This window comes from Lepidochelys olivacea (assembly GCF_965140295.1).
Source record: "Lepidochelys olivacea isolate rLepOli2 genome assembly, chromosome: 8".
Classification (NCBI taxonomy): Eukaryota; Metazoa; Chordata; order Testudines; family Cheloniidae; genus Lepidochelys; species Lepidochelys olivacea.
In genome coordinates this window covers 624,193-647,594 of record NC_140418.1, presented here as the reverse complement: position 1 = coordinate 647,594, position 23,402 = coordinate 624,193, and the positions used below count along the sequence as shown (strand labels likewise).

The window sequence follows — 23,402 nt, the reverse complement described above, 5'->3', positions numbered from 1 at the left end:
AAATGCCTATTGCTCCTGTCCCCCAGGCTGAGATTCTGCCCCCGACACTGAGGTGAGCTGTTTAACTCCCCAAGGAGCCCACCTGCTACCTCCGGGTAAGCAACGTGGTGCTAACAACAGCCATGCTCAGAGGCCCAAGATGAGGGGAGTGAAACTCCTGGCTGGCCAGAGAGATGCCACGTACCGAAGACAAGGAACGTGATTGGGCCTCATGATAAACCTTGTTTCTTCTGCCCTTCATGCTTTCATGCTGCTGCAGAACTTAGTGAAGAGGGACTGTGGTCCTTGGGTGCTGAATACTGGCTCGCTGCCAGGAGACAGGATCTGCATGAACTGCAGGTCGAGCTGCAGCTGCCCTCGCACCTTGTCAGGTCTGCCACGTCTGGATTGCAGCCTGAACCATCTGCGCCAGACAACGCCATGAACCATGGAGGAAACTGCTTGAGCCTTCACCGCTCTATTTGTCCTGAACTCACAGAGCTCAGCCCACTAAGGACTGGGGCTGCGGGCAAAGGAAGCTAAATATTGTGCTGAGTCCTGCTCTTAAAAGTTATATCTTGTGGCTACACCTCACTGCCCTGGGGAAAAGCCCCCTGGCCCTGGCCACACAGGCTCCCCAGTCGTGTGCAGAGGAATTTGTGCCTTCCAAGTCCCCTGCCTGGAGGCCTATTTACTTCTGGGCCAGCATGGGATCCTCCCGTTTCAGAACTAGGGCTGGGAAAGCCCATCGTGTGTGGTGCAGCAGCTCTGCTCTCACCCACCCCTGGTTCTGGTCTCTAGCTCCCTGAGCCACTTTCTTCTGCCCTCTTCTTTCCCTCCAGCCCTTCTCCTTTCCCCAGTCACAGGCTTTCTGCACCCGAGCTAAGACAGTGCTTTCTAGGGGGCTTTTACCAGCTAGTCGGAAAGGCCCACACCCACCGCACACCTGGCCAGGCGCATTTATGGCAGGCTTCGGCTTCCTCTTGATCAGTCCTTGGACCCTGCCAGAGAGGAGATTCCAGAGCCCCCATTCCTCTGTATGTTGGCACCAGAGAGCCCAACCCCACACGGTAAAGCTCCCCGTAGAGTAGCTCTGTGCTCTGGGGCACCAGGAGTCATGAGAAGCCCTGCTGCACCCCACACAGACCCCAGGAGAAAGTGCAGGAGGAAGAGGTGACTGAGTCCTGGTAATGTGTCTGGCTCATAGGTCAACCACAGAAGGGCAGGAGGTGCATGGTTCCCCGGGACACCTCCATTCCCTGGCCCCAGGTCTCAGCCCCATGGACGGGGGGCCCTGCGACACTCACTCATTCTTCCTCCTTGCCTTGTCGCAGAACAGCTGTGCCAGGGGAAGGCAGAGCCAGCCCAGGAATTGGTCGGGGTGATGGAGAGAGTGGTGCATGGCAGTGAGGACGAGACTGTGCTCTTTCGTGTCATCCAGCCAGCTGGGCAGCTGGAGTGTGCACTCCTCCCTCCACTCAGGGGTCAGGCTGTGGGGTACCACTGACGTCATGTATTTCTGCTTTTGCAGCTGGATGACCACGTAGGGGCTGCTGGAGCCAGCACCCCTCTTGGCCCGCAGCGACCGGGCGCTCAGGACGGCCAGGCGGAGGTGAGTTGGATGCCACTCCTCCGCCTCGGCCATGCTGCAGGACACGAGCCCATGTCAGTCCCCAGTGACCCCTCGCCCACCACGGGCGGAGAATCTGCATGAGCCAGCAGGGTCACGGGGGGAGTGCCCCCCAGCCCCTGCCCATACCCCGAATGCAGACAAACCGGAGACTGGTGTCAGGAGATGGCGGAGGGCAAGACCCTGGTGAGGGATGGGAGGGAGAGTGGGGCTAGTCAGCGAGGGGGGGGCCAAGCTGCCCTGGAGGAGTGGCGGGGGGGGGGCTAGTCAGCGAGGGGTCGGGCCAAGCTGCCCTGGAGGAGTGGCGGGGGGGGGGGGGCTAGTCAGCGAGGGGTCGGGCCAAGCTGTCCTGGGGGGGGGGCTAGTCAGCGAGGGGGCGGGCCAAGCTGCCCTGGAGGGGGGGGGCTAGTCAGCGAGGGGGGGGCAAGCTGCCCTGGAGGGGCGGGGGGGGGCTAGTCAGCGAGGGGGCGGGCCAAGCTGCCCTGGAGGGGGGGGCTAGTCAGCGAGGGGGGGGGCAAGCTGCCCTGGAGGGGGGGCTAGTCAGCGAGGGGGGGGGCCAAGCTGCCCTGGGGGGGGGGGCTAGTCAGCGAGGGGGCGGGCCAAGCTGCCCTGGAGGGGGGGGCTAGTCAGCGAGGGGGCGGGCCAAGCTGCCCTGGAGGGGCGGGGCGGGGGCTCTTTACCCCGGGCGGGGGCTCTGGGCTCCGTGCTCCGCCTCCATGGGGGCTCCCCAGCCCGCCCACGTGGCACCGACACGCCCCCTGCCAACGTCACAGAGCCGCGGGAGGCGGGGCCTACACAGGCCGGAAGATCCTGGGGCCGGAGTCTTCCAGGAGGCGGGGCCAAATCGGGCCATTGGCTCCGCCCACGGACCTCTTGAGCCTGCGCGAGGCCTGCCAAGGGGGGCGGGGCAGAGCCGGCGAATGGCGGAGAGAGCTGGTGAGGGGCGGGGCCCGGGAGGGGGGGCCCGAGGGCCTCGCTGACTAGCCCCCCCCGCCACCCGTCCGGGGCAGCTTGGCCCACCCCCTCGCTGACGAGGGCGGGGCGGGGCCCGGGGCGGGGGGGCAGAGCCGGCGGGGCGGGGCGGGGCCCGGGGCGGGGGGGGCAGAGCCGGCAGGGCGGGGCCCGGGGCGGGGGGGCAGAGCCGGCGGGACGGGACGGGACGGGGCGGGGCCCGGGGCGGGGGGGGCAGAGCTGGCGGGGCCCGGGGCGGGGGGGCAGAGCCGGCGGGACGGGGCGGGGCCCGGGACGGGGGGGGGCAGAGCCGGCGGGGCGGGGCGGGGCCCGGGCCGGGGGGGGGGGCAGAGCCGGCGGGGCGGGGCGGGGCGGGGCGGGGCCCGGGGCGGGGGGGGCAGAGCCGGCGGGGCGGGGCCCGGGGCGGGGGGGCAGAGCCGGCGGGGGCGGGACCGGGACCGGGGGCGATGTCCGAGACCTGGGCCGCAGGGACCGGCCTGGCACCGGGGCGTGGTGGGAACAGCCGCCCGCCCCCCCGGGCACAGACTCCTGCTCCCACCCGGCTGCGGCCTCAGGAGGGCGTTTGTCATTTATCATTTCCCTGTGTGAGGGACACAGCAGCGCAGCGGCCCTCTAGTCGCACCCTCATACTTGCTACTGGGACATGCAGGGCACTGGCTGAGGTGCAGGCATGTGATAGGCATGTGTAGGACCCATGGATCTTGAGTGCTGTGTTGTGGGGGGGCTGCTCATTGCAGCATTAGAGACTTGTCTGCAGGTTTCGCATCTGTTGCCTGGAGGGGTTTGGTGCTGTTGTGGGGTGTGCTGGTCTGTAGGCAGCTTGCTTCTGGTGATGAGCTTGGGAAGTTGTTTGAAGGACAGAAAAGGGGGTTTGGGAAAGGTTTCTTTTGGGATGGGGTCCCCATTGAGGATGGGTTGTAGTTATTTGATACCCCATGTGGGGTGGTAGGTGACAACTTAGGGGGTGCAGTTAGAGGTGTTCTGTATTGAAACAGGTTTCAGAGTAGCAGCCGTGTTAGTCTGTATTCGCAAAAAGAAAAGGAGGACTTGTGGCACCTTAGAGACTAACCAATTTATTTGAGCATGAGCTTTCGTGAGCTACAGCTCACTTCATCAGATGCATATCGTGGAAACTGCAGCAGACTTTATATATACACAGAGAATATGAACCAATACCTCCTCCCACCCCACTCTCCTGCTGGTAATAGCTTATCTAAAGTGATCATCAGGTGGGCCATTTCCTGCACAAATCCAGGTTTTCTCACCCTCCACCCCCCCACACAAGTTCACTCTCCTGCTGGTGACAGCCCATCCAAAGTGACCACTCTCCCTACAATGTGCATGACAATCAAGGTGGGCCATTTCCTGCACAAATCCAGGTTTTCTCACCCTCCACCCCCCCACACAAATTCACTCTCCTGCTGGTGATAGCCCATCCAAAGTGACAACTCTTTACACAATGTGCATGACAATCAAGTTGGGCCATTTCCTGCACAAATCCAGGTTTTCTCACATCCCCCCACCCCCATACACACACAAACTCACTCTCCTGCTGGTAATAGCTCATCCAAACTGACCACTCTTCAAGTTAAAATCCAAGTTAAACCAGAACATCTGGGGGGGGGGGTAGGAAAAAACAAGAGGAAACAGGCTACCTTGCATAATGACTTAGCCACTCCAAGTCTCAGGTTCTCCCAGGGTATTTGGGAGGCTCGTTCCATGGGGTGCAGGCAGAATCCTCTGCTGATTGAACCCTAGCATTAAGGGCTCTTATGCCTCAGCCCAGCCCTGGACAGAAGAAGGAAGGGATGGACTGAGCCAGGGGCAGGGAGACAGGCCCATGCAGCTTCCCATTGCCTGGGGAAAACTCCCACTTGGCTGCAGTAGGGCCGGGGCAAGTTTGCAGCATTCCTTAGCAAATCACTGGCTATTGCACTAGCTCAGGTTTCCCCCAGGGGGAGCTGAGGTGCCAATGAAATCTGCTGTAAGAGCTTCAGGGACCAGCCAGGTCAAGTCCTGGCAGCTGGGAGATGGGCTGACCGCAGAGTTCTACCGCATATTCTGGTCCGCCCTCAGCCTGGCCCTGCCACCACCTGGGCTGAGTCCTTAGGGAGCAGGGTGTCTCCCTGTCGCGCAGGCAAGCTGTGCTCACCCTGCTGCCGAAGAAGGGGAAACTCTGAGCTAAGGAAGTGGCACCCAGTTTCGCTCCTCAGCATGGACTACAAGGTCGTAGTGAAAGCCATCTCACTGCTCCACCTCAGCCACTCTTACGCTGTCCCAGCCAGACCGTCTTCAGTAACCTCCAAGAGGGGAGACCTAAAGGACCTGTAGCAGCAGGGTCCCAAGTACGACTAGCTCTTTCTGCCTGGGCCCCCAAAACCTGCCCAGGCTGAGGCAGTGGGGCTGACGGCATTCCCACTTTCTCCAGTACATACCCATCCATCCTGGCCTGGGAAGCTGAGGGATACCAAGTGAGCGAATGACTAATGCCCGTTCTGTGTGCGCACACGGAGCTCTAGACTGTGCTGCCAGGGGAATTTAACCTACTCTGAGACTTTACTATTATTGATCCTACAACACCCCAAACTGGGGCTGCATGTCACATAAGGAGGCAGATCCATGTCCCAAGGGATCACAATTGAAATAGATAACCCACTGATGAAGGCAGGGAGGGGAAGAGGTGGCCTTTGTGCCAGAAGATGCATTGGACAGACTGCCCTGCTTTCCAGACAAACTGCTGTGCTACTCAGATGTCTGCGCAAGGTGTAATCAGCACGGGGGTGTGGGAGTGCGTGTGTCTGTGAGCACTACCTAGTGCAGGTTTAAATTGTGTAAAGGGTCTTGTGCAAACTGGGTCTCTCAACATGTTATGGCATTCACCCCAGAAAACTGTAGTCACAGAGAGAGCCAAGATGGGGGGGGGGAGGAGTGAAGACGCATTTTACTGAGATTTTAAAAGAGATGGGGAGTTGCTGAGGCAAATTGTATATGCACACGGTTGCAAGTGAGTGTGTGTTAAGAGGCTTACAGGCTATTTCAGGGCTGCAGAATCAGCAGGATGCAAGCACACTTTGGCCAGACCTCCTTCCACCCCAGATCCATCCCTCCCTCCTCTGGCTCTTGCAGCCCCAGATGCTTCCTGCACTGTGGAAGAGGGGATGCTGTGGACCTTGGTGGCAGGGCAGTTCAGAGCCTATGGGACTGCAGTATTCCTCAGGGAAGCTCAGGCCTTCATTTTGCCCCTTGCTGCAGGGCAATGTTGATGTGCCCCTCCCTGGTGCCTAATTCAGCATTAGCAACCCCAACCATTTAAAAACCAAGTCAGGCCCCAGTAAATCAGGCTCTTGGCTTCAAAATGGTGAGCTTCTCAGAACCAGTAGCCATGGTCTCTGCCTGGAGGCATGCATGTGTTGCGTAGTGCATGTAATTACTGAGTTAGAAGGTGAAGGTGCTGGTGCTTTGCTTGGGTCCCTGTTTCGGAATGAGCTCGGCTGGTGCTTGCATCCTTGTCTCTGCTGCAACCATCATCATGCCCCAGAATCCTGACTCCCTGAATGGTGACAGCTGGGGAGGGGACACAAAGTAGCAAAACCAAGCATGGGCTGGGAGGGAGTAGGTCTGATTCAGAGGTATTGATTGTATCATGTCTCATGACTAAAGCAGGCAGGTGCCGCAAGGAGAGAGCTCATCTCTGTGCTGTGCTCTGTGTAACTGACAGTGGAAGCAGTAGAGGCTCCCTGGGATTCCCTTTGAAACACCTCAGCTGCCCTCCGCTTTGAGCGGGTGAAACCCAGTGAGCCCAGAGCCATGCTGGCTGCATGCTGAGGAATGTTTAGCAAAAACCCTTATGCTGCTCTGCTCCTACCCCACCCCCGTCCAGCACGATCAGGGCTCTGCATGCAGCCTCCTCTCAGGCAAGGCCACATTCTAAAATTACTGCTGCTGATTAAAGGGCTGTCATTGATCTCGCCCACGTGTTCTCAGCAATCAAGACTTCCATGGAGAAGTGAGAGAGGTGCCACTTAGTCTGGTGCTGACAACATGGTCTTTATAAACGGGGCAAAGGAGGGAGCCCCTGCAGTTCCATTACCACTGAGACCATATCACTGCAGCTCGGTAATGCGTGAACAGGAATGCTAGGTGTGCTTCCAGGCTCTGAACTGTGCATGGCTGGAAATTCTGGATGCTTCATACAATCAGATGTTTCATCCCTGGCCAGTTCTGTTTCCTGTCATCAACTTCAATGGGTTTCACAATACAAATCCCAATGATACATGTCCAGTGCCAAGCCCCAGGGCTGTGCAGCGAACAAGTTTGGCAGCACTGAACTCCTCACGTACACCTTCTGCGGAGAGCCAGGGCCCGTCACCATGCTCCACCAGGGCCAAGCACACATGCAGGTGGCTCCTGTTGCAGCAAGGCGAGCCAGGCTCTCCCCACAGTGCTGTATGCTCCTTGGGTGTCCTAACTGTGGGACAGGGCACCTGCTGATTACTGAAACAGATCATAGTTTCCTGCTTGTGAGCTCCCTTCCCCTTTTAAGCTGCAGATTTTCTCCTGTAGGGAGTGGGCTGTGAGGCCAAGCATCATTTCACCTTGGAACAAACTGACCCTTAGGGACACAGGCGCCCTGCTGCTATGGCTGTAATAAAGGACACAGATGTGCAAGGACACACACTGCCCACGAGTGGATGTGGTGATGCTGCCCCTGTAAACAGTTGGAGGCATGGCTTGAAGCAGCCTACAGTACGTGTGTCCCTGCCTAGCTCTGCCTGTACCCTTGCAACCTTCTGTGGGGACAGGGCTTGATCATGGCCGAAATTCCAGTGCCCGGAGGGCAAGGGAGCAGATCTGTCTAATTCCTCTAGTAATAGTACTTGCCCTCTACCCATCTCTCCCTCCTGCCAGCCAAGGGCTCCAAGCACATCGGGGATGTCTATTTGTAAAGCTTCGTAATCACCGCCCCCTCCCCTGGAGGGAAGGGTTGTTATCTCCTTTGTGCAAAGGGGGAAACTGAGGCACAGGGAGGGGATGACATTTGCACCACCACGGTGAAGCAGAGTTGGGAACAGAACCCCCTGTACATACCATCTTTCTGGGAATAGTAGTGGCATGGAGGGATGGATCAGACGTTTGTAATGGGGGGTTCTGGGTGACCTGTTCCGGGACTCCCTAGCCTGGTCCAGCTGGAGCCCTAGTCTTTAGGTTGTCTTGAGTCCTGGTGCTGTTTGTGAAATGGGGACCTAGACAGCTGTAAAGGGCAATAATCAAAACAGGCCCCGTCAGCCAGCTGGAATCACACCACCCTTCCAGAGGCCCCCCCATGGCAGAGCCCAGCGTTCTGGTGCAGGGTGTGAGCACGGGGCTGGCAGAGAGGCCAAAGGGGCACTAAGACTGAATACTTGTTTTGCTCCTGAGTCCCTGACAGACAGGGCAGGGGCTCATAGCGTGGAGCACATGTGGATGCGGACAGTATCCGGTGGGCTGCCTCTGCTCCCAGTCGAGACCCCCAGCAGCAATCGGCTAGGTAGCAGAGCGGTGCTGCCCAGCGTTAGCGTATTCCTAGCTGCCTTGGGTGTGCGGGAGCGGCTGGAAAGAGGGAGTGGGTGCTCTGGGGCAGGCAGCTCGCTGCAGACCCTGGCAAGGACGGGTTAGGCGAGGCTTTCCAGTGGCTGAGGTAGTTAAAAGTTAACTGGCATACATTGCAAGGTTGGGCAGTAGGGGCTGCGCAGGGCTCTGCGGATCGGAGCCTCCATGTGCCTGCCCGGAGGTACCTGCGGGCAGAGGCGGTGCTAACGGGGAGGGGCACTCAACAGGATTCCCCCCCCCCAATAAAAAGCGAATAGGGGCCCCCTGAGCTGCTGGGGCTCTAAGCAATTGCTTAATCTGCTCCTGCCCGCGGGGCTACGCGGCTGTAGGAGCCAGCGGCTACTTCCCTGCGGAGGGGTCCAGCTGCCGGCCCAGCCCCCCTCGCACGTGCCGGCCCCTTTGCAAACCGCGACGGGCAGCGGCCCCGCGGGGCGGGGCGGGGTGGGGCGGGCAGCGCAGGGCCCCGCCCCCGGGCTGCGATCCAGGCCGGGCTTTGCCGCCCCGGGTTGGGTTCCCAGAGCGGCCGCGATGCGGCTGCGGGCGGGAGCCGCGTCCAGGCCGGGTTTTGCCTCTGCCCCGGCTGAGCTGCAGCCGCAGCGCCGAGCCCGCGCCGCGAGCATGGTGAGTCCCGGGGCGGCCGCCGGGCACGTGTCCCGCCGAGCCTCGGGCCCGGTCCGCGGCGCCCGGCCCGGCAGGAAACTGGCTTTGTTCGGGGTGCGCTGAACCCCCCTGCCCCGCCAGCTCCGGGCCGGCCAGGCCGGGGCCGGGGCCGAGGCCGAGCAGGGTGGGAGGCTGAGCAGTTGGGTCGGCCCGGGAGAGGAGCCGGCGCGGGGCTGGAACAGCTGCCGGGCGGCGGGGGGAGCCCGGCCGGCCGGCCGGCCGGCCGGGGCAGGCAGGGCGGGGCGGCTCGAAGGCAGGGGTCTCTGCCTCGCTTACCCCGGCGCTGGGGGTCTCCGGGCCGATCTGGTTCGGCCACGCGTTGCTGGGCTCCCGAGCGGGAAATCTGGTCCCCGCAGCCTGCGGGAATCCCGGGGGAAGCGCTGTGCTCCGGCCTGCAGCCGGGGAGCTGGGCTGCCCCAGGACGGGGAGCCGAGAAACGGCGTTTCTCCGTCACTATGGCTGGTGCCGGGACACCGGACAGGAGGGCGCTCCTGCTCGGCAGCCGCCCTGCTCCTACCCAGCCTGTCTGCTCCGGCTGGAGGGACCCACCCCCGTTAAAAGGCTGCTCCGGGCTTGAGCTGTGAGTCAGAATTCCGGACCTGCGGCCCCCGGGCCCCGCCTGGCTCCGGGTTCCTCCGCATGCCCAGAGCCCCGGGCTGCGGCGGCCCCCACGCGGGCCCGGTGCTGCCCTCTTCAGCTCAGGGTCTCTGGGGCCGCAGCTCTGTGATTGCCGAGTTTAAGACTTAGATTTTCAAAACAGGTTCTTTCCTCTGCGGCCATGTGAAAGACCCTGCAAATGGGGGAAACACAACAACTGCCCGGGGGAGACAGGGGAACAGACTGTACCAGGTGCTGTCAAACACACAGAGACAACACAACAGGAATGTCTCCTCCTGCTCCAGTCCTTGTGTTCTGAGCTGTTACTTGCGGCAATAGGACATGAACAGTGTTCAGACAGGAGTGTGGGTCTGGAGCTAAAGGTGACCCCCTTCAGCAAGGATGTGTCCATATTTCAGCCTGGATTGCTTCACAGAAATCCCCAGGCCTCCTGCGGCTGTTCTGTGGTGCGGGGGAACCAGGGAAGAACACCAGCCCTTCCTGCCCCTTTGCATGGGGTCTTCACACCAGGCGCCTTACGCGGGATGCTCAGGGTTTATGGTGTTGGGCAGTGAGGGTTTGCTGACTTGGACTCTTGGCTTATACAGCATGTGTTGGGTTTTACTGGGATTTTACGCTTGAAGATCCCCCACCTGTCCCCGCAGATATGTCCCTCGTTCTGAGCGCTGCTGGTCATTTTAGAGCTAGGGTGATCAGGCTGATGGGGAACGCAGGTGTTGTCTCCCCGTCACCGTTGAGAAGTGGTGTGTCTGTGGGACTCAGGTTACAGAACCTGCTAGTGCGTCTCTGTTGCATATGGAGTCTGACAGCAAGGCTTTGGCAAGCAGGGTAGTGGCAGGAGTCATCCCTGGGCCGTGTGGGATGGGTATGGGTGGCTGAATGCCTTGTCCGGTGCTTGAACAGTTCCTAGGCTGTGCTGTGCTCTGGGACTCCGTGTGGGATAGTAGCTGGGGTGCTTAGGTGGGGGTCCCAAGTGGTGCTGTTCACCTGCCCTGGGGATTTCACAACCCACAAGGTCTGGCTGAAGAAACCAGGAGACGCCTGCCATTTTCCTGGTCTGGAGCTACTGCCTCTGCTTGCCACAGGCATCTTGTGGCTGCCCATGGAAGTGCCCATCTTCCTTTGGGGTTGATGATGTTGCCGGTTCCTAGTCCTTCCAGTTGGAGTCAGAAGGAATGGGCGGCCCCGTGCTGAGCATCCTGTCGCCACCCGGCACCTGGGGCTGGTAAATAGCTCGTGGCTCCCAGGGAGCTTGCCCAGGGCAGGGGGATGGAGCAGCGACTGTCTAGAGCAGGGAGTTCTCAAACTTCATTGCACTGAGACCCCCTTTTGACAACAAAAATTACTACATGACCCAGGAGGGGGGACTGAAGCCTGAGCCTGCCTGAATCCCGCTGCTGCTGCTGGGAAGCCAAAGGCAGGGGGCCTGTAATCTGAGTCTTGCCACCCAGTGCTGAAGCTCTTGGGCTATGGCCCTGGGTGGTGGGGCTCGGGATTTGGCTTCTGTCCCAGGCCCAAGTAAGTCTAAGCCAGCCCTGGCAACCCCATTAAAACTGGGTTGCAACTCGCAGTTTGAGAACCACTGGTCTAGTGTTTCCAGCCAGTGCTAAGATTCCTGTCAGGTTTTGGAGAATAACCCCCAGCCACCATGCCTGGGACAGACTCCCTGGGGCTGCTGGATTCTTGCTGTTCATTGTGGTTCCAGGGCATGGGGAGGAAGCCTGGCAAAGCCAGTCTTCAGGAGCCAACAAAGCCCAGCTCACTGGGGTCTGCAGGACTCGGGGGATTGGGCCATTTCCTTCCAGGTTGCTGGCATGAGTGCAGCCCAGACCGCAGGCTTGGTGGCCTGCGTGAAGAGCTGCGGGACGGGGTGTCAGTCTAGTCCCCTAAGGCCTGAAAGCTGAATCTACTTTTAAAAACTTCATCTTAAGCGTGGGTTGCAGAGCCTACCCCTGTGGGTACAGCCACTGATTGGGCCCTGGCCTGGGCTCTGTGCTGGCCAGCTCGAAGTCCCAGGCTATGTTGTACTGGCCTCGGCAGCATCTTCCCAGCTCGAATGTTCCCTCTGCAGATGCCACTGGGCTGAAGTGTTCCAGCTGTGTGGCCGTGGGATGGGGCTGCTCTCTCACCCTGCCTCAATGGTTCCCACCCCACTCCCATGCTGCTCCAGGGCAGCTTGTGTCATCACATGGCTGGTCCCTGTTTGTCCCTGCCCCTCAAGCACAGCACTGGTGGGTGGATGTGCCCCTTCCCTTGGAATGCAGCCCCAGCTTCAATGCCCCTCCATGAGTTGTGCTGTGGCCATGACCCTGGGGAGGTGTCTGGTTTAGTTCCACCCAGGGTCTCTCCTGCAGTCCCGGTGCCTGTCCCTTTTGTTACTGAAGAGACAGGCTCTGCTGATGCCTGCCTCTCCAAAGCTAGGGCAGGGTACCAGGGCCCTGCCTGCTCCTGATGAAGTTGTGGCCAAGCTCCCATTGAATCAAGCCTGCAAGCTCTGCTGCATTGCACGTGCACGAGCCCTTCCCCAGGCTTGCTTTGCGGAATGCGTGTGCACCCGCTGCACGGACCTGCCCAGTCCGGAAGGGCCCTTCCAGCCCAGTGGGATTGGAGCCCGGCAGGTCCCAGACGCTGATTTGAAAGGAACTTCCAGACCAATCGGGATACAGGCCCAGGTCCTGGCAAGACTCTGTGGACTCCAGAGGGGCTGGGGTGTATCCCGTTGGCACCTGGAGGGAGTGGATATCCTTGCTTTGTGGCTGCCAGGGCAGGGCTCTGATGGCTGTGCAGTGCTTTGTGCAATGGATAAACCTCGCTAACCCGCTGCCACCCAAGGAAGGGGCTGGGGAGTCACTCACTGAGCATTCCCTGTTCCCAGGAGCAGGTGAGACTGTTCCTCAGGTCCGTGTGTCATGGATACCTTCAGGCAGCTCCCCGTCTGTGTCTGCAGCGGGGGCTGGGAGTTAGCCAGGCCTCCTGAGCCTGTGATCTCTGAAGTGCTAAGCAGGACCAGTGCAGCTCACCTGCCAGGAACAGCCAGGTGCTTCAGGACCGTACGGGATGTTCTCCCTTCGCAGTAGGTGCTGACCCTACTGCCCCAGAGTGACGTTGGGGGTGATGTCAAATGGCACCTGACCACTTGGGATCATTGAATCCGTAGCCAAAATCACAAGAAGCTGGCTGGACAAAGCCGGCTCAGAGGTTCTCTGTGCTGCAGGATTGAGCGAAGCCATGAAGGAACGGGATGCAGTGCTGGTCCGTCCCCTGGCAAAAGGGGGCTGCCTCTGGGCCGGCTGCCCCATGGAGCCGGGGGCTCCTCACAGCCCCAGGTGCTGTGGTTACAGCTTTCTGTCCTAAGGCATCACAAGGTGGGGTGTGTGAGGGACAGAGCCTGACCTCTGCCTCCCCTCTGGGGTTCGGGGCTCAGCTGAGTCCCCCGGAGGGTAGCTCCGTACCGGCCAGCCCAGAGCTGGCTGAGCTAGAGTTGGGCTTTTACAAAAAGACACTCAGTTTTGATTTAGAGCCTCCAATGACTGGAGAATTAACCCTGCAAGTTGCATCAATGGCTAATTCCCCTCCCTGTAAAAACTTTGTGCCCTGTGTTCAGTCTGAAGTGTGTTATTCCTGTGTGAAAGTGTGTGGGGTTACCCTAGGGCCCAAGGAGGGCAGCTGTGTCCCGGCTGGTCAGCTCAGGGCCCATCCCCTCCATAAAGGTGTGTACAGGGTTGTTCTGGGGTGGGCCACCCCACTGACATGGCTCACCCAGAGAGGCTGCTGCAGGAGGGAGCAAGGGGCCAGTGGGCTGAGAGGCCTGGAACTGCATGGTGTCTGCCCCTGCCATGTGCCCCTCAGGCAGCCAAAAAGCCCCTTCTAAGAAGGGGAAGGGGAGGAGGCAGTGGGCTGGCACCTGGGTACCACTTGCCTTGGTCTCCCAGAGCAGTGCCCTCATAGGGAGATGCCCACTGGGCACAGGTCTCAGTGGCATCTCGGGTACAGGGAGGAGATCGGGCCCAGGAGCTCCTGCAAGCTGAGCTGCTCCGCAGACCATTCCTCGCCCACAGAGGCAGTCTACCTCTTCTTGGGGTGCTTGTGTGGTTCATAGGGGGAATTGGCTGTGGGGTCTGGTCTCAGCAGCTTTCTCAGGATGTGGGGTCTGCTGCTGGAGAATCTGGTGCTTGAGGTGCAGGGAGCCCTGCCCAGTCTCTGAGGAGCGAGAACCCTTGCAGACCCCTCTGAGCTCCCAGCGGCATCCAGGGTGGCCCAGCTCCCCTGAGGAGCGTGGGTCTCTCCTCCCCAGGTTGAAAGGGGCGGCTTGTGGGAGCAGATCCTGGGTTCCCTAGGAGGGAGATGACCTTGCAGGGCAGGAGCTGTCAGACAGGTTTGTGCGTGGCAGTGATTAAAGGGGAGTTGTTTGTTTACACAGTGCCTGGTGCAGAGAGCTGGGGCGTTACACCTGAGCTGCAGCTCCTGACCCAGGGCCCCCAGCAGGGATCTGTCGGGCCCTGGCAGTGCTGGGCTTGGAGCAGGCTGAGATCCCTCCTCTTGTCTCCCAAGCTTCAGTGGTGCAGAGACTTGTAACAGGTTCCCAGCTGTGGGCCTTGGACAGCTTCATCTCCTCGCCCCCACACTTGGGTGTCCTGCTCTCACTGGGGCTCTGAAGGGAAGATCCCCGCCCCCGGATGCTCGGGTATCCAGGGCTGAGTGTTGGAGAACCCGGGGGTGAGACTCATGGCACAGTCTGTGCTTTCCCGGCCCAGGCAGTTCTGCCACATGGGCAGCCTGCAGCTGTGCTGTTCCCGTGGGAGCCTTCGCTCCCAGCTTAGCCTGTTCATTTTTGGCTGTCATGACGTTATTCCAAGGCTGGTTGGTCTTTGCTGGGCAAGTCATTTAACTGCTTTGCCCCACTTTCCCCGTCTGTAAAATGGGGCCTCTAGTGAACTGTGCCCCCGCTGGCTCTGCAGTCTTTGGCAAGGGGAGGGTGTTGGAGGCAAGCCCCTGGAGACTGCCTTTGCCAGTGGAGATGCCACTGCTGATTTGGGTGCCCAAGGCAAAGCATGAGCCTGCAGTGAGTGGGCAATGGCCTTCGGGGGCAGTGGGCTGAGTTCTGCAGTCTGGGCAGGTGGAAATGCTGCCCAGAGCGAGGAGCTCTCCCAGCTGGGCACCTGTGGGCATCATGCCGGTTCTTAGGTTGGGCTGGGTTACCTGTGGTCCCTTCTGGTGCGGCAGCAAGCCCTAGAACTGGCTGGTCTCGCTGCACCCGCTGCTGCCCAGGGTTGAAGGGCAGGGCACTGAGAGGGGAACAGGCAGCTGCTCCCTCGGGGGTGGAGCCAGCCTGGGGGAGTGGACCAAGTTGGGGGTGATGCTGGGGTCGGTAGCCCTATGCACTGAGGGGGAGGCCTGACCACTGCCCTGGGCTGGGTAGCACTGGGGAGGTAAGGGCTGTTCCTGCCTGCTGCGCCTCAGGGGAAGGGTGAGGGGCTTGTTAGTTGCTAGCAGCATTGTCTGTTTCCTCCTGGGCTTCCTCCCAGGCCCAGCAGGGCCCAGAGTGTGCAGCCCAGAACCTGCTCAGGAAACTGCCACTTCCTGCCTCACGTCCTTCCTGTTCCTGCCTCCCCTGCTCGTGCCATCTGGCCTATGCCCCACAGCCCCCATGCCACAGTATCTGCTTTTGTTCGCTGCCTGAAATGGAGTATCTTAGCCCTTCCCCTCCTTGGCGCTGGGGCAGGACTGTCCGGAGGAGCTGGATGCCTAGCCCCTGTGTCCATCCTCGAGAGGATGGAGTGCGGGGGCATGGGGACGATCGCAGGGAGTGCAGGCCATGGGGCCTTGAGTACATGGAGGCCTGGGCTGCCATTTGCCTTGCTCCTCTTGGTGCAGCTGGTCAGGCCCAGAAGGTCGAGGTGGGATAGGAACCCTGTTCTGAGCCCATGGGACTTGGCAAGAGTTTGTCCATTAAGTGCAGTGGGGGCAGGATCAGGACTGAATGGAAAAAGAGTTTCTGGCTCATGTGCGGAGCTTCTCCCCTGCCAGACTTTCCATCCTAGCCGCAGCAGTGCCCTGCTGCCCTGGGGGCACTTGCATCTGCCACCTGTGGGCTTTGGCATTGTGCTGTCGTTAGGAAAGCACTCAGCATGATCAGTGGCCCAGCCTCCAGCAAAGGGCCATGTTTCGGGGGATTCCCCTGGTACCTTGCACTCACACTTCAAGGGTGAAAGGTGCTGGGCTTCTTTCCCCCAGCCCCAGCTCCTGAGCTGGGTTCTGGTCCTTCCGCTGAAGGGAAAGCTGCTGCACTAATGGGGAGGTGAGGTGCTGGCCTGACAACCCTGGGGGAGCCAGTCATGCCCACAGCAGGCACAGCTCAGAGAGGAACACTGCCCTGCTCCTTGGGAGCCAGGGGGTAGCAGCCTCTGTAGCCCAGCCAGCCCTTGGCCCCTCTGCTGTAGCTGCCAACAGGGAGCTAAGCTGGATGCTGGATTTTGTGCTACTGAGACCCCAGTTTGCTGGTCCCAGGCCTCAGAACAGCCATGGAGGGGTGTTGTCTGCTCAGCTGGGCTGGATCCCCCGCACCCCTCTTGACTGCTCTCCCCTGAGCTGGTCTGAGGAGCCCCACCCCAACTCAGTGCTGTGGCCTGGGTCTGCAAAGGCTCCTGGAAGCACCATTGGCTGCTGGGTGCGTGCGCGCATGAAAGGTCATGCTGCTGGCCCAGGGTCCCGTCTGAGCTCGGAGAGGGCAGCCACAGCCCCGTGTGGACCAATTGTCCAGGAATCAGCCTGGGGACAGAGCCCAGGCAGGTGACAGGAGCTCTGGAGCTTGCCTGCCTGGCTGGGTGGCATGTGCTTGTTTTGGTTTCCCTCCCCAGCCCCCCAGGCGGGAGGAGGAGCTGGGTGTGGGAACCACCACGTCAGATAGGAGCGAGCAGTTCAGCCTTGGCTGGGTGGCAGGGCAGATCGACTTCCAGCTGGATCCTCCCGGTGTGCTGCTCCCCGGGGCTCGGCTCTGGCTGCCTGCGGGGAGCAGGTGAGTGGTAGAGTGGCTTTATCTCTGGGGAACATGCTGGTGTCCGGCTGGCTCCTGTTGGGGTTCCCAGCTCCAGAAGTTGAAAGAAGGCACCTGCGTCCTCGGTTTATAGGCCTGAAGGGAGCAGCTGGCTCGGTACAGACCCACTTCCGCCCTCTTGTAAGCAGGGGGCGGGGTGGGGCTAGGATTATGGTCACATGGAGACTGACTCCCCTCCCTGCATGGGGACCCTGGATGATTCTTTGGGGCCCTGCTGTAAATGCTGGGGTGATCAGGGACTTGTCGGGGGGAGCAGTAGTGGGCGCTGCATGACACAGGGAGATGTGGCCGCTCTGCCTCCCCTCTGGCTGGCTGGGCATCCATGGGGATGGGGGGGAGGGAGCACGGCTCTCCCCCTCAGGGTGGGGCTGGTGGACATAGGGTGGCCCCAGCCACTCACACCCCTTTGCTGATTGTCTGTTCCCTCCTTTGGCAGTGCTGGTCCCACGTGCTGGTCTAATTCTCCATGGCAACAGCACAGGTCCCTCATGTGACCTGTGACCCTGGCAACTGCTTCCTTGACTCTTCCCTAGCCTCTGCGCCTGGGAGCTGCGGCTGCGGCATGGGCAGCGTGGGCAGCCTGGTGGAGAAACAGGACTTGACGCCTGTGGAGCTGAGGGCGGTGCTGGGGGGCTCGCGGGGGTTCCGGCAGCCGGACGGCCTGCTCCGGAAGGGCCCGAGCCAGCGGGAGCTCTTCAGCTACCTGCACGGTGCCAGGAAGGAGCCCCGGGCCGAGAGGAAGCACCAGGCGCCGGGAGCGTCTCGGGACTACGAGAGCGACCGTGAGAACCAGTCCCCTGACCGCTACTCCCGTGAGCACCACCGAGGGGCAGACTTCTCCAAGAGCTCGCTGCCGGAGCGGGGCCGCTTTGACAAGGTGAGGCCCCTGGGTGCTGGGCTGGGGCAGGCAATGTGGCTAGGGATCCACATGACTAGTTGTAGGGATGTTTTCCACAAGTGCATCGCACCAACCGCCCCTGAAATGCAGCTGCCTCCAGAGTGGAGAGCAGCCACCAAATGGGAGCTGGCTGGCGCAGAGCATGGGAGGAGGGGGCCCTTGCGGACAGCCCCCTAGCTCTTGGCAGGCCAGGTGGTGCTGGGCCCATGTATCTGCTGTGACAGATAGAAGCTGGGAGGTCCTTGTACATAAGCCTCATATCTGTGTCCAGGGCAAAGGGGTGGGGCAGCGCTGAGCCATCCTGCAGCTGGGGACACAGACTGGGGTTCCCCAGCTCTTCTCCCTGCTGAGCGGCTCTGCTGAGACCAGGTTGATCCTTGGCTCCCTTGTCTTTCAGTGTCGGATCAGGCCATCGGCCTTCAAGGCAGTGGCTGGGAAAGGCCTGGTGTCCATGCAGGGCCTGGCCTCATCCAAAGGGCAGAAGCTGTCAAAGAGCAACGGGAGCCTGCACACCCTCCTGTCCCAGAGCAGCACCAGCACCGGTCCCTCCTCCCAGCATGGCCCCCTGCACACCCACCTGCTGCACACCATCAGCTTAGACGAGGCCTCCAATTCCAACCACAACTCCATCCAGAGCTTCCCCATCTACCCTCCCCACTTCAAACCTGCCCAGGGCCAGTTCAGCGCCTCCATGGGCCACATCAACCACATTGGGGGCTCCCTTGACAGGGCCTCCTGGGGCCCCAGAGACCCCCTGGCAGTGGAGAAAGCGCCTCTGTCCTGCAAGAGCATGGCCACGCTAAGCCGGCTGCAAAGCTCTGGGGAGCCCCCACCCCCCTACGAGTTCACCTACTCCCTGGAGGACGTGGTGAAGCAGCTAGAGGACCGGCTGCACGAGAAGAGTGGGGAGCTGTGGCAGTTGAAGAGGAGCCTTAGTGAGACTGAAGACCCCTTCACACAGGTGAGTGCAGTGGGGCTGGCCTGAGGGTGCAGGGCCCTGGGCCCGCTTCTCACCCCATCCCTGTGCCCCCTCTGCCCCCCCAAACAGGGAGGCTAGTGTCTCATGCATTGCCCCTGTGCCGTTGTGTGGAGCTCACTGTGCTGGGGTCTGTGCGTGGTCCTTGATTCCCTGGAGCACTGTGCTGGCAGTAGTGTGCCAGCGTGTTGTGTCCGGTGCGAGCAGGGCTGGGGAAGGGCACGTTCACCTCCAGAATCCAGTGACCTGTTGGGCAATGGGGAGCCTGGGCTCTGCTGCTCCCAGTGCCAGAGCATCCGGCTTGCTCCAGAGCGATTGGACTGGGAAATCTCCATGCACGAGGAACCTTTTCCGCCTTGCACCAAGGTGGTGGTGGGAGGAGGCTGGGGTGGCCAATAGGAGCAGCTGCCTAGCCTGTATCTGCTCTCTGAGAAAACGGAGACATTTGGTCCCCGGACTACATTTCAGAAGCACGTACTAGTGTGAGAATGGTCCAGTGCCGTCCTGGCTGAATCCTGCTTGGAGATGGATTGTGTGTTGCTGCGGGGTGACTCTTAGAGCTGCTGCTTCCCATTCCAGTGTCATGGGGCCAGGCTGCTCCCTTTGCGGCCCTGGGGCTGTAAGGAGTGATGGGATCCTTCACCCTAGACCTTGAGCTGCTGGAGGGGGCTGGGCTGCCTGGCACTTTGTCCCAGGAGCTGGGCACAGACTTCTCTTTGTGCCAGCAGGTTTTTGAGGACAAACGGCATCTGTGGGTGGATGCGCTGGATGAGCTGAAGCAGACGTATGTCGCCAAGCTGCAGCAGGTGACCCAGCAGGCCCAGCGCAGCCAGCGGGCATTGCAGCTGCAGCTCTACAAAGCGCAGCAGGAGAAGAAGCGGCTGCAGGAGGAGCTGAGCCTGCACCAGGGCCAGTGTGAGGAGCTGAGGCAGTGGCAGCAGCAGTGTGAACGTGTCAGCCCCAAACTAGAAGAGACCAGGTGGGAGGTGAGTAAAGGAGAGCTCTGCAGCTCTCCTCCACCCTTCTGCCCCAGCAGCTGTCCCAGCGCCCCTCAGTCCCAACCCGCAGCCTCAGCCCTGGGCACAGGCTCCAACTGTACCGTTCTCCGGGGTTTTTGTGGGGGAACTTTCTCTCAGGATGAAGCAGAGAGAGGTTGAGCCACTGTCATCCGTGGCTTAATGCAGCTATGGACCCGGCTCTAGAGCCAAAAGCCTAGCGACGCCCCGCCCCATCCCTTCTCATTCTTCACACCCCTGCAAAGCCTCCATTTCCTGCCTGTGGAAATCCTGGGAGTGCTGTCTGGTAATGGCTGCCACATGGCAGGTTTAATGCTCTATGCCCCTGCCTGGCAGAGTTGGGATTGAATGGGGGTTTCCTATCCAGATGCACCCAACAACTCTAAACCCCACCCCAACTTTTCCTGTGCATCTCATTTCTTGCTCTGTCCCTCCCCACCCTTTCTCTGCATCTCCTGCAGGTTTGTCAGAAGGCAGCTGAGATCTCACTGCTCAAGCAGCAGCTTCGAGACTCCCAGGAGGAGATGGCTCAGAAACTCAGTGAGATCTTCAGCTTGAAGACCCAGCTGCGGGAGGCCCGGGCAGAGGTGCAAGCCAAGGACTCGCAGCTGGCCCAGCTAGGGGACTCCTTCCAGGCCCCACCAGAGCCCAGCTCCTCCCTCCCTTTGGGGGATGCTCCCATGCCAGTCTGCCAGGACTTCTCTGGCTGTGAAACTGACGACTCCAAGTGTTGGGGTCTTCACAGTGAGAGTGGGGAGCCCCCAGAGAGGCAGGTGGAGTGGCTGTGGGCAGAGCTGCTGCGTGAGCGGCGCCAGGCCCAGCTGCAGGCTGTGAACTTTGAGCTGGAGCGGAAAACCTGGCAGGAGGAGAAGGAGAAAGTGCTGCGCTACCAGAGGGAGATCCAGGCAAGCTACATGGAGATGTACCAGCGCAGCCAGGCTTTGGAAAGGGAGCTGCGGTACCTGCGGGCTGAGCCCAGAGATGCTGACCCCGACACCGACTCACCCTGGATCGAGAGAGTCGAGTCTTCAAAAATCTGAATAGGAAGCCAGCAGCCTGGACTGGGAAGGGGCAAGAACTCTTGGGATGGTACCCAGGCTGCACCATGGACTGACTGGGTTAGCCAAGGGGGCTTCTCCATCTCAGACTGATGAATCTGTGACCACTGCAGGGCCATCCCTGTGGGAGTCTCAAGAGCAAGTGTTACTTCTGCCTCTGCAGCAGGGGCATGTGCTCCAACAGCAGGGCGAGTTTGCACCATGATTCTTACTGTCCAGCAAACAGAAGCCCAGCATCAAGTGGGATTTCCTGTTCCTCCTCCCCCATCCCCTGCTGCTTCCTACCCCAGTGAGGGCTCTGGCCCTGCTAGGGAAATGCCCAACTTTGTCTCCTTACGCTGTCCAAGCTGCATGCCTGCCAGTCTTGCTCCATGTCCTTCACACAGTGCTGGGGCCAGTGGGCAGTCCAGCCTGAGAGCTGCAGGCAGAGTGAACCTGCCCTGCTGTGCCTGTGCTGGGTGCCCTTGCAGGTAGCCTGGCCTTGGGCTTGAGGCCTGGAAAATGTGAAACACGGATGCTGGGAGCACTTCCTGCCAGGGCTAGAGCTGCCCTGGCACCTGGCTCTGCTGGAGTATCTGCAGCAGGAGAAAAGGAGTGATTATAGGGCTCATGCCATGGGGGACAGGTGCAGGGGCTTTGCATGCCACCCAGGGCTGTGGCCTCTGTGCTGGGGCTTCTCGTGCTGCTTCAGAGATGGAGAAGAGCTGGGTAGGTATCCTGCCGTGGAGAAGGAAAGCAGCTCCTGCCAGAGAGCATGCACCATCACTCAGGCCTATCCTCACCCCCTGCCCAGCCGACGTCTGGGTATGAAGCTTGCCTCGCAGAGCCTTCTTTCACCAGGAGGTAGGCTGTGGGTTGGTGCTGAGGGGTGGGCAAGGGCTGGCTAGCACCATGGGGTGGGGCGGGAAGCTGGGTGCTCTGGATATGAAGGTCCAGGCCTGGCAAGGCTCTCCTCAGCCTCTCCTGGAATAAATCTGAATTTGGTACTTCTGGCTCCTGTGGCTGCTTCTTTCTCTCCCTCCATGGGGGTGACCCCAGCAGCTGTCCTTGGATGCTCACATGGGTGAGTTACAGGCCTCCTGGCTGACAGTATATGGCAGCAGTGAAGCTGGTATTTGCTCTGCACTCCAGGAGGTTGCTGCAGCCAAAGCTCCAATTGCTGCTGACCAGGGAGGTTGAGCAAAAGGCAGGAGAGTCTGGGAAGGGGAGCAGTGCTCCCAGCGTGGGGACGGACCATAGGCCCAGTTTCTGAGGATGATGCAGACAGGGCTCCACATGGCCTGGCCCCTAGCTGCCCATGCTGGGCCCCACCTACAGCAGCTGCCTGCTCCATTGTCCATGTTGCTGCTGCAGTGTGGGGCTCTGGTTTGTCTCTAATGGCCTGGCAGTGACATGCTGCTCTTTAAGGTCAGACACAAGCCCCCACGAGCAGTCCTGGTGCAGCACCACTTGCCTCTCCCACCTGCAGGTTATTTGACGGGTGGAGAGGAACCAAACTGGCTTCCGTGAGTTGATCTACTCAGTTCTGCTGGGCACAGGTGCTGCTGGGCTGGCAGGGTCAATCTCTCTGGCCTCGTCCTGGCAGCACCCTCTCAACTCTGTTTGGAACTGAAATACACAAGATGCCAACAGCTCTAGTACCCTCAACCACTGGCCAGGGTCTCCTTTTAAATCACCTCTTGTCATGGTGGTGCTTGGCCCCTGTCTATGCCATAGACCTGGCTTGGCCCTGCAGTGACTGAGGCTGTGTGCACACAGAGCAGGGCTCCCAGCGGCTAGCCCAGTGGGGCTTGGCTTTAGGGAGCAGGAGCTGGACCTCGGGATCTGTTGAAGGTTTGCTGTTCTGGGCCAGCTGGCTGTCGAAATCTCATTTGTTTGCTGGTGCCCACATCAGGCCAGGGCTCTGGGGTGCCGGGCTCTGATCCTTGCAGCAGGTTTACACCCAGCAATTAGAGCCGTGGGGAGGTGAGGTGGGACGTAGGAGAGGGCGGCACCAAAACTTGGCAGGGAAGCCAGAAACCAAGCTCCTGCTGCAGATGCCACAGGGCAGAGTTGTGGCGTCTCAGGAAGAATCGAGTGTTTAGATTATTGGGTTGGTGGTGAAACCGGTTTACTGAATTCCACAACATTGATTCACCCTCTGTGAGAGATGGTGGCCCTCCTGCAGAGGCCCTTCTCCAACAGCACTGCAGAGCAGCTTGCCCTTGCTTGGGACCCTCAGGCTACGCCAGCCCTTCCTCCACATGCTTCTAGCCGGTGCAGACACCCTCATGCTACCACCATCTCTCTTTGACCCAAGCATCCAGCTGGTGTGGCCAGGGCAGCAGTACCTTCTCCAGGGCTCGGTCCAAAGTTAACTGAAACAGGCTGGTGCTGCAGGAGTTTGATCAAGTGCAGGGGCAGTTTTTCCTGGTATTCAGCCTGCCAGCTCCATTGCCTGATTCCAGCCCCTCACTCCTAGTTACACCCCCATCTAGCTCCTGTACAACTCCCTTTCCCCCTCAGGTAGGGTTATAGCCAGTGGAAATGTGAGGTCCTAACCTGCTCTCTCCTGGATGCTGCATGTCTCCTCTCTGAAAACAGATCCAGATCTGCATATGCCACTCCCTGTCTGCTCCTGGCCGGGAGGGTCAGGGCTGGCCCCGGGGCCCCTCATTGGGCTGGTGCTCAGACCATGGTATGCGCAGCACTGCTCAAGTTGTGCAGGCCTCCAGAGAAGCCAGAAGTGTTTCCTTGGGTTGGCCTGGCAGCCCAAAGCTCTGAGCTGAGGGCTAGGCCCACTGCAGAATCCTGGGCCCCTTACCAGCTCCTGTGTTCACCTGGGCCCAGGGAACGCTGGTCACTGTCTCGCCCTTCCCCAGGGCCTGGCACGAGGCAGGAGCCCCAGAGTGCAGCTGCAGCACCTGTGCTGTGGGCATGAGGCAGGGAGCACCGGGGGGAGTGGGCACCTTT

At 60.4% G+C, this 23,402-nt stretch overlaps 1 protein-coding gene across 3 annotated transcripts; it reads left to right on the top strand.

The window, feature by feature from the left end:
* The first annotated feature begins 2,462 nt into the window (after nucleotides 1-2,462).
* Nucleotides 2,463-21,436, top strand: N4BP3 (NEDD4 binding protein 3). 3 transcript variants are annotated; one of them, XM_084637231.1, is made up of 6 exons: nucleotides 8,653-8,791; nucleotides 9,591-16,463; nucleotides 16,939-17,379; nucleotides 17,798-18,361; nucleotides 19,105-19,362; nucleotides 19,854-21,436. In XM_084637231.1, exons 3-6 carry the CDS (start codon nucleotides 16,969-16,971, stop codon nucleotides 20,430-20,432), a joined length of 1,812 nt encoding a protein of 603 aa, XP_084493357.1. In that variant the 5' UTR covers nucleotides 8,653-8,791; nucleotides 9,591-16,463; nucleotides 16,939-16,968; the 3' UTR covers nucleotides 20,433-21,436. The 3 variants fall into 3 exon arrangements, with proteins under 3 accessions (XP_084493358.1, XP_084493356.1, XP_084493357.1); XM_084637232.1 differs by lacking the exons at nucleotides 8,653-8,791; nucleotides 9,591-16,463 and adding an exon at nucleotides 2,463-2,545; XM_084637230.1 differs by lacking the exon at nucleotides 9,591-16,463 and having other exon boundaries at nucleotides 8,648-8,791.
* The last annotated feature ends 1,966 nt before the right edge of the window (nucleotides 21,437-23,402 follow it).

What these genes read in the sequence shown, in the direction of transcription:
- N4BP3 (XM_084637232.1), top strand. Translation starts at nt 16,969, where the DNA reads ATGGCAACAGCACAGGTCCCTCATGTGACCTGTGACCCTGGCAACTGC. An exon ending in CTGAAGACCCCTTCACACAG is followed by an intron (nt 18,362 to 19,104) that starts GTGAGTGCAGTG and finishes TTGTGCCAGCAG; the next exon opens with GTTTTTGAGGACAAACGGCA. An exon ending in TAGAAGAGACCAGGTGGGAG is followed by an intron (nt 19,363 to 19,853) that starts GTGAGTAAAGGA and finishes CATCTCCTGCAG; the next exon opens with GTTTGTCAGAAGGCAGCTGA.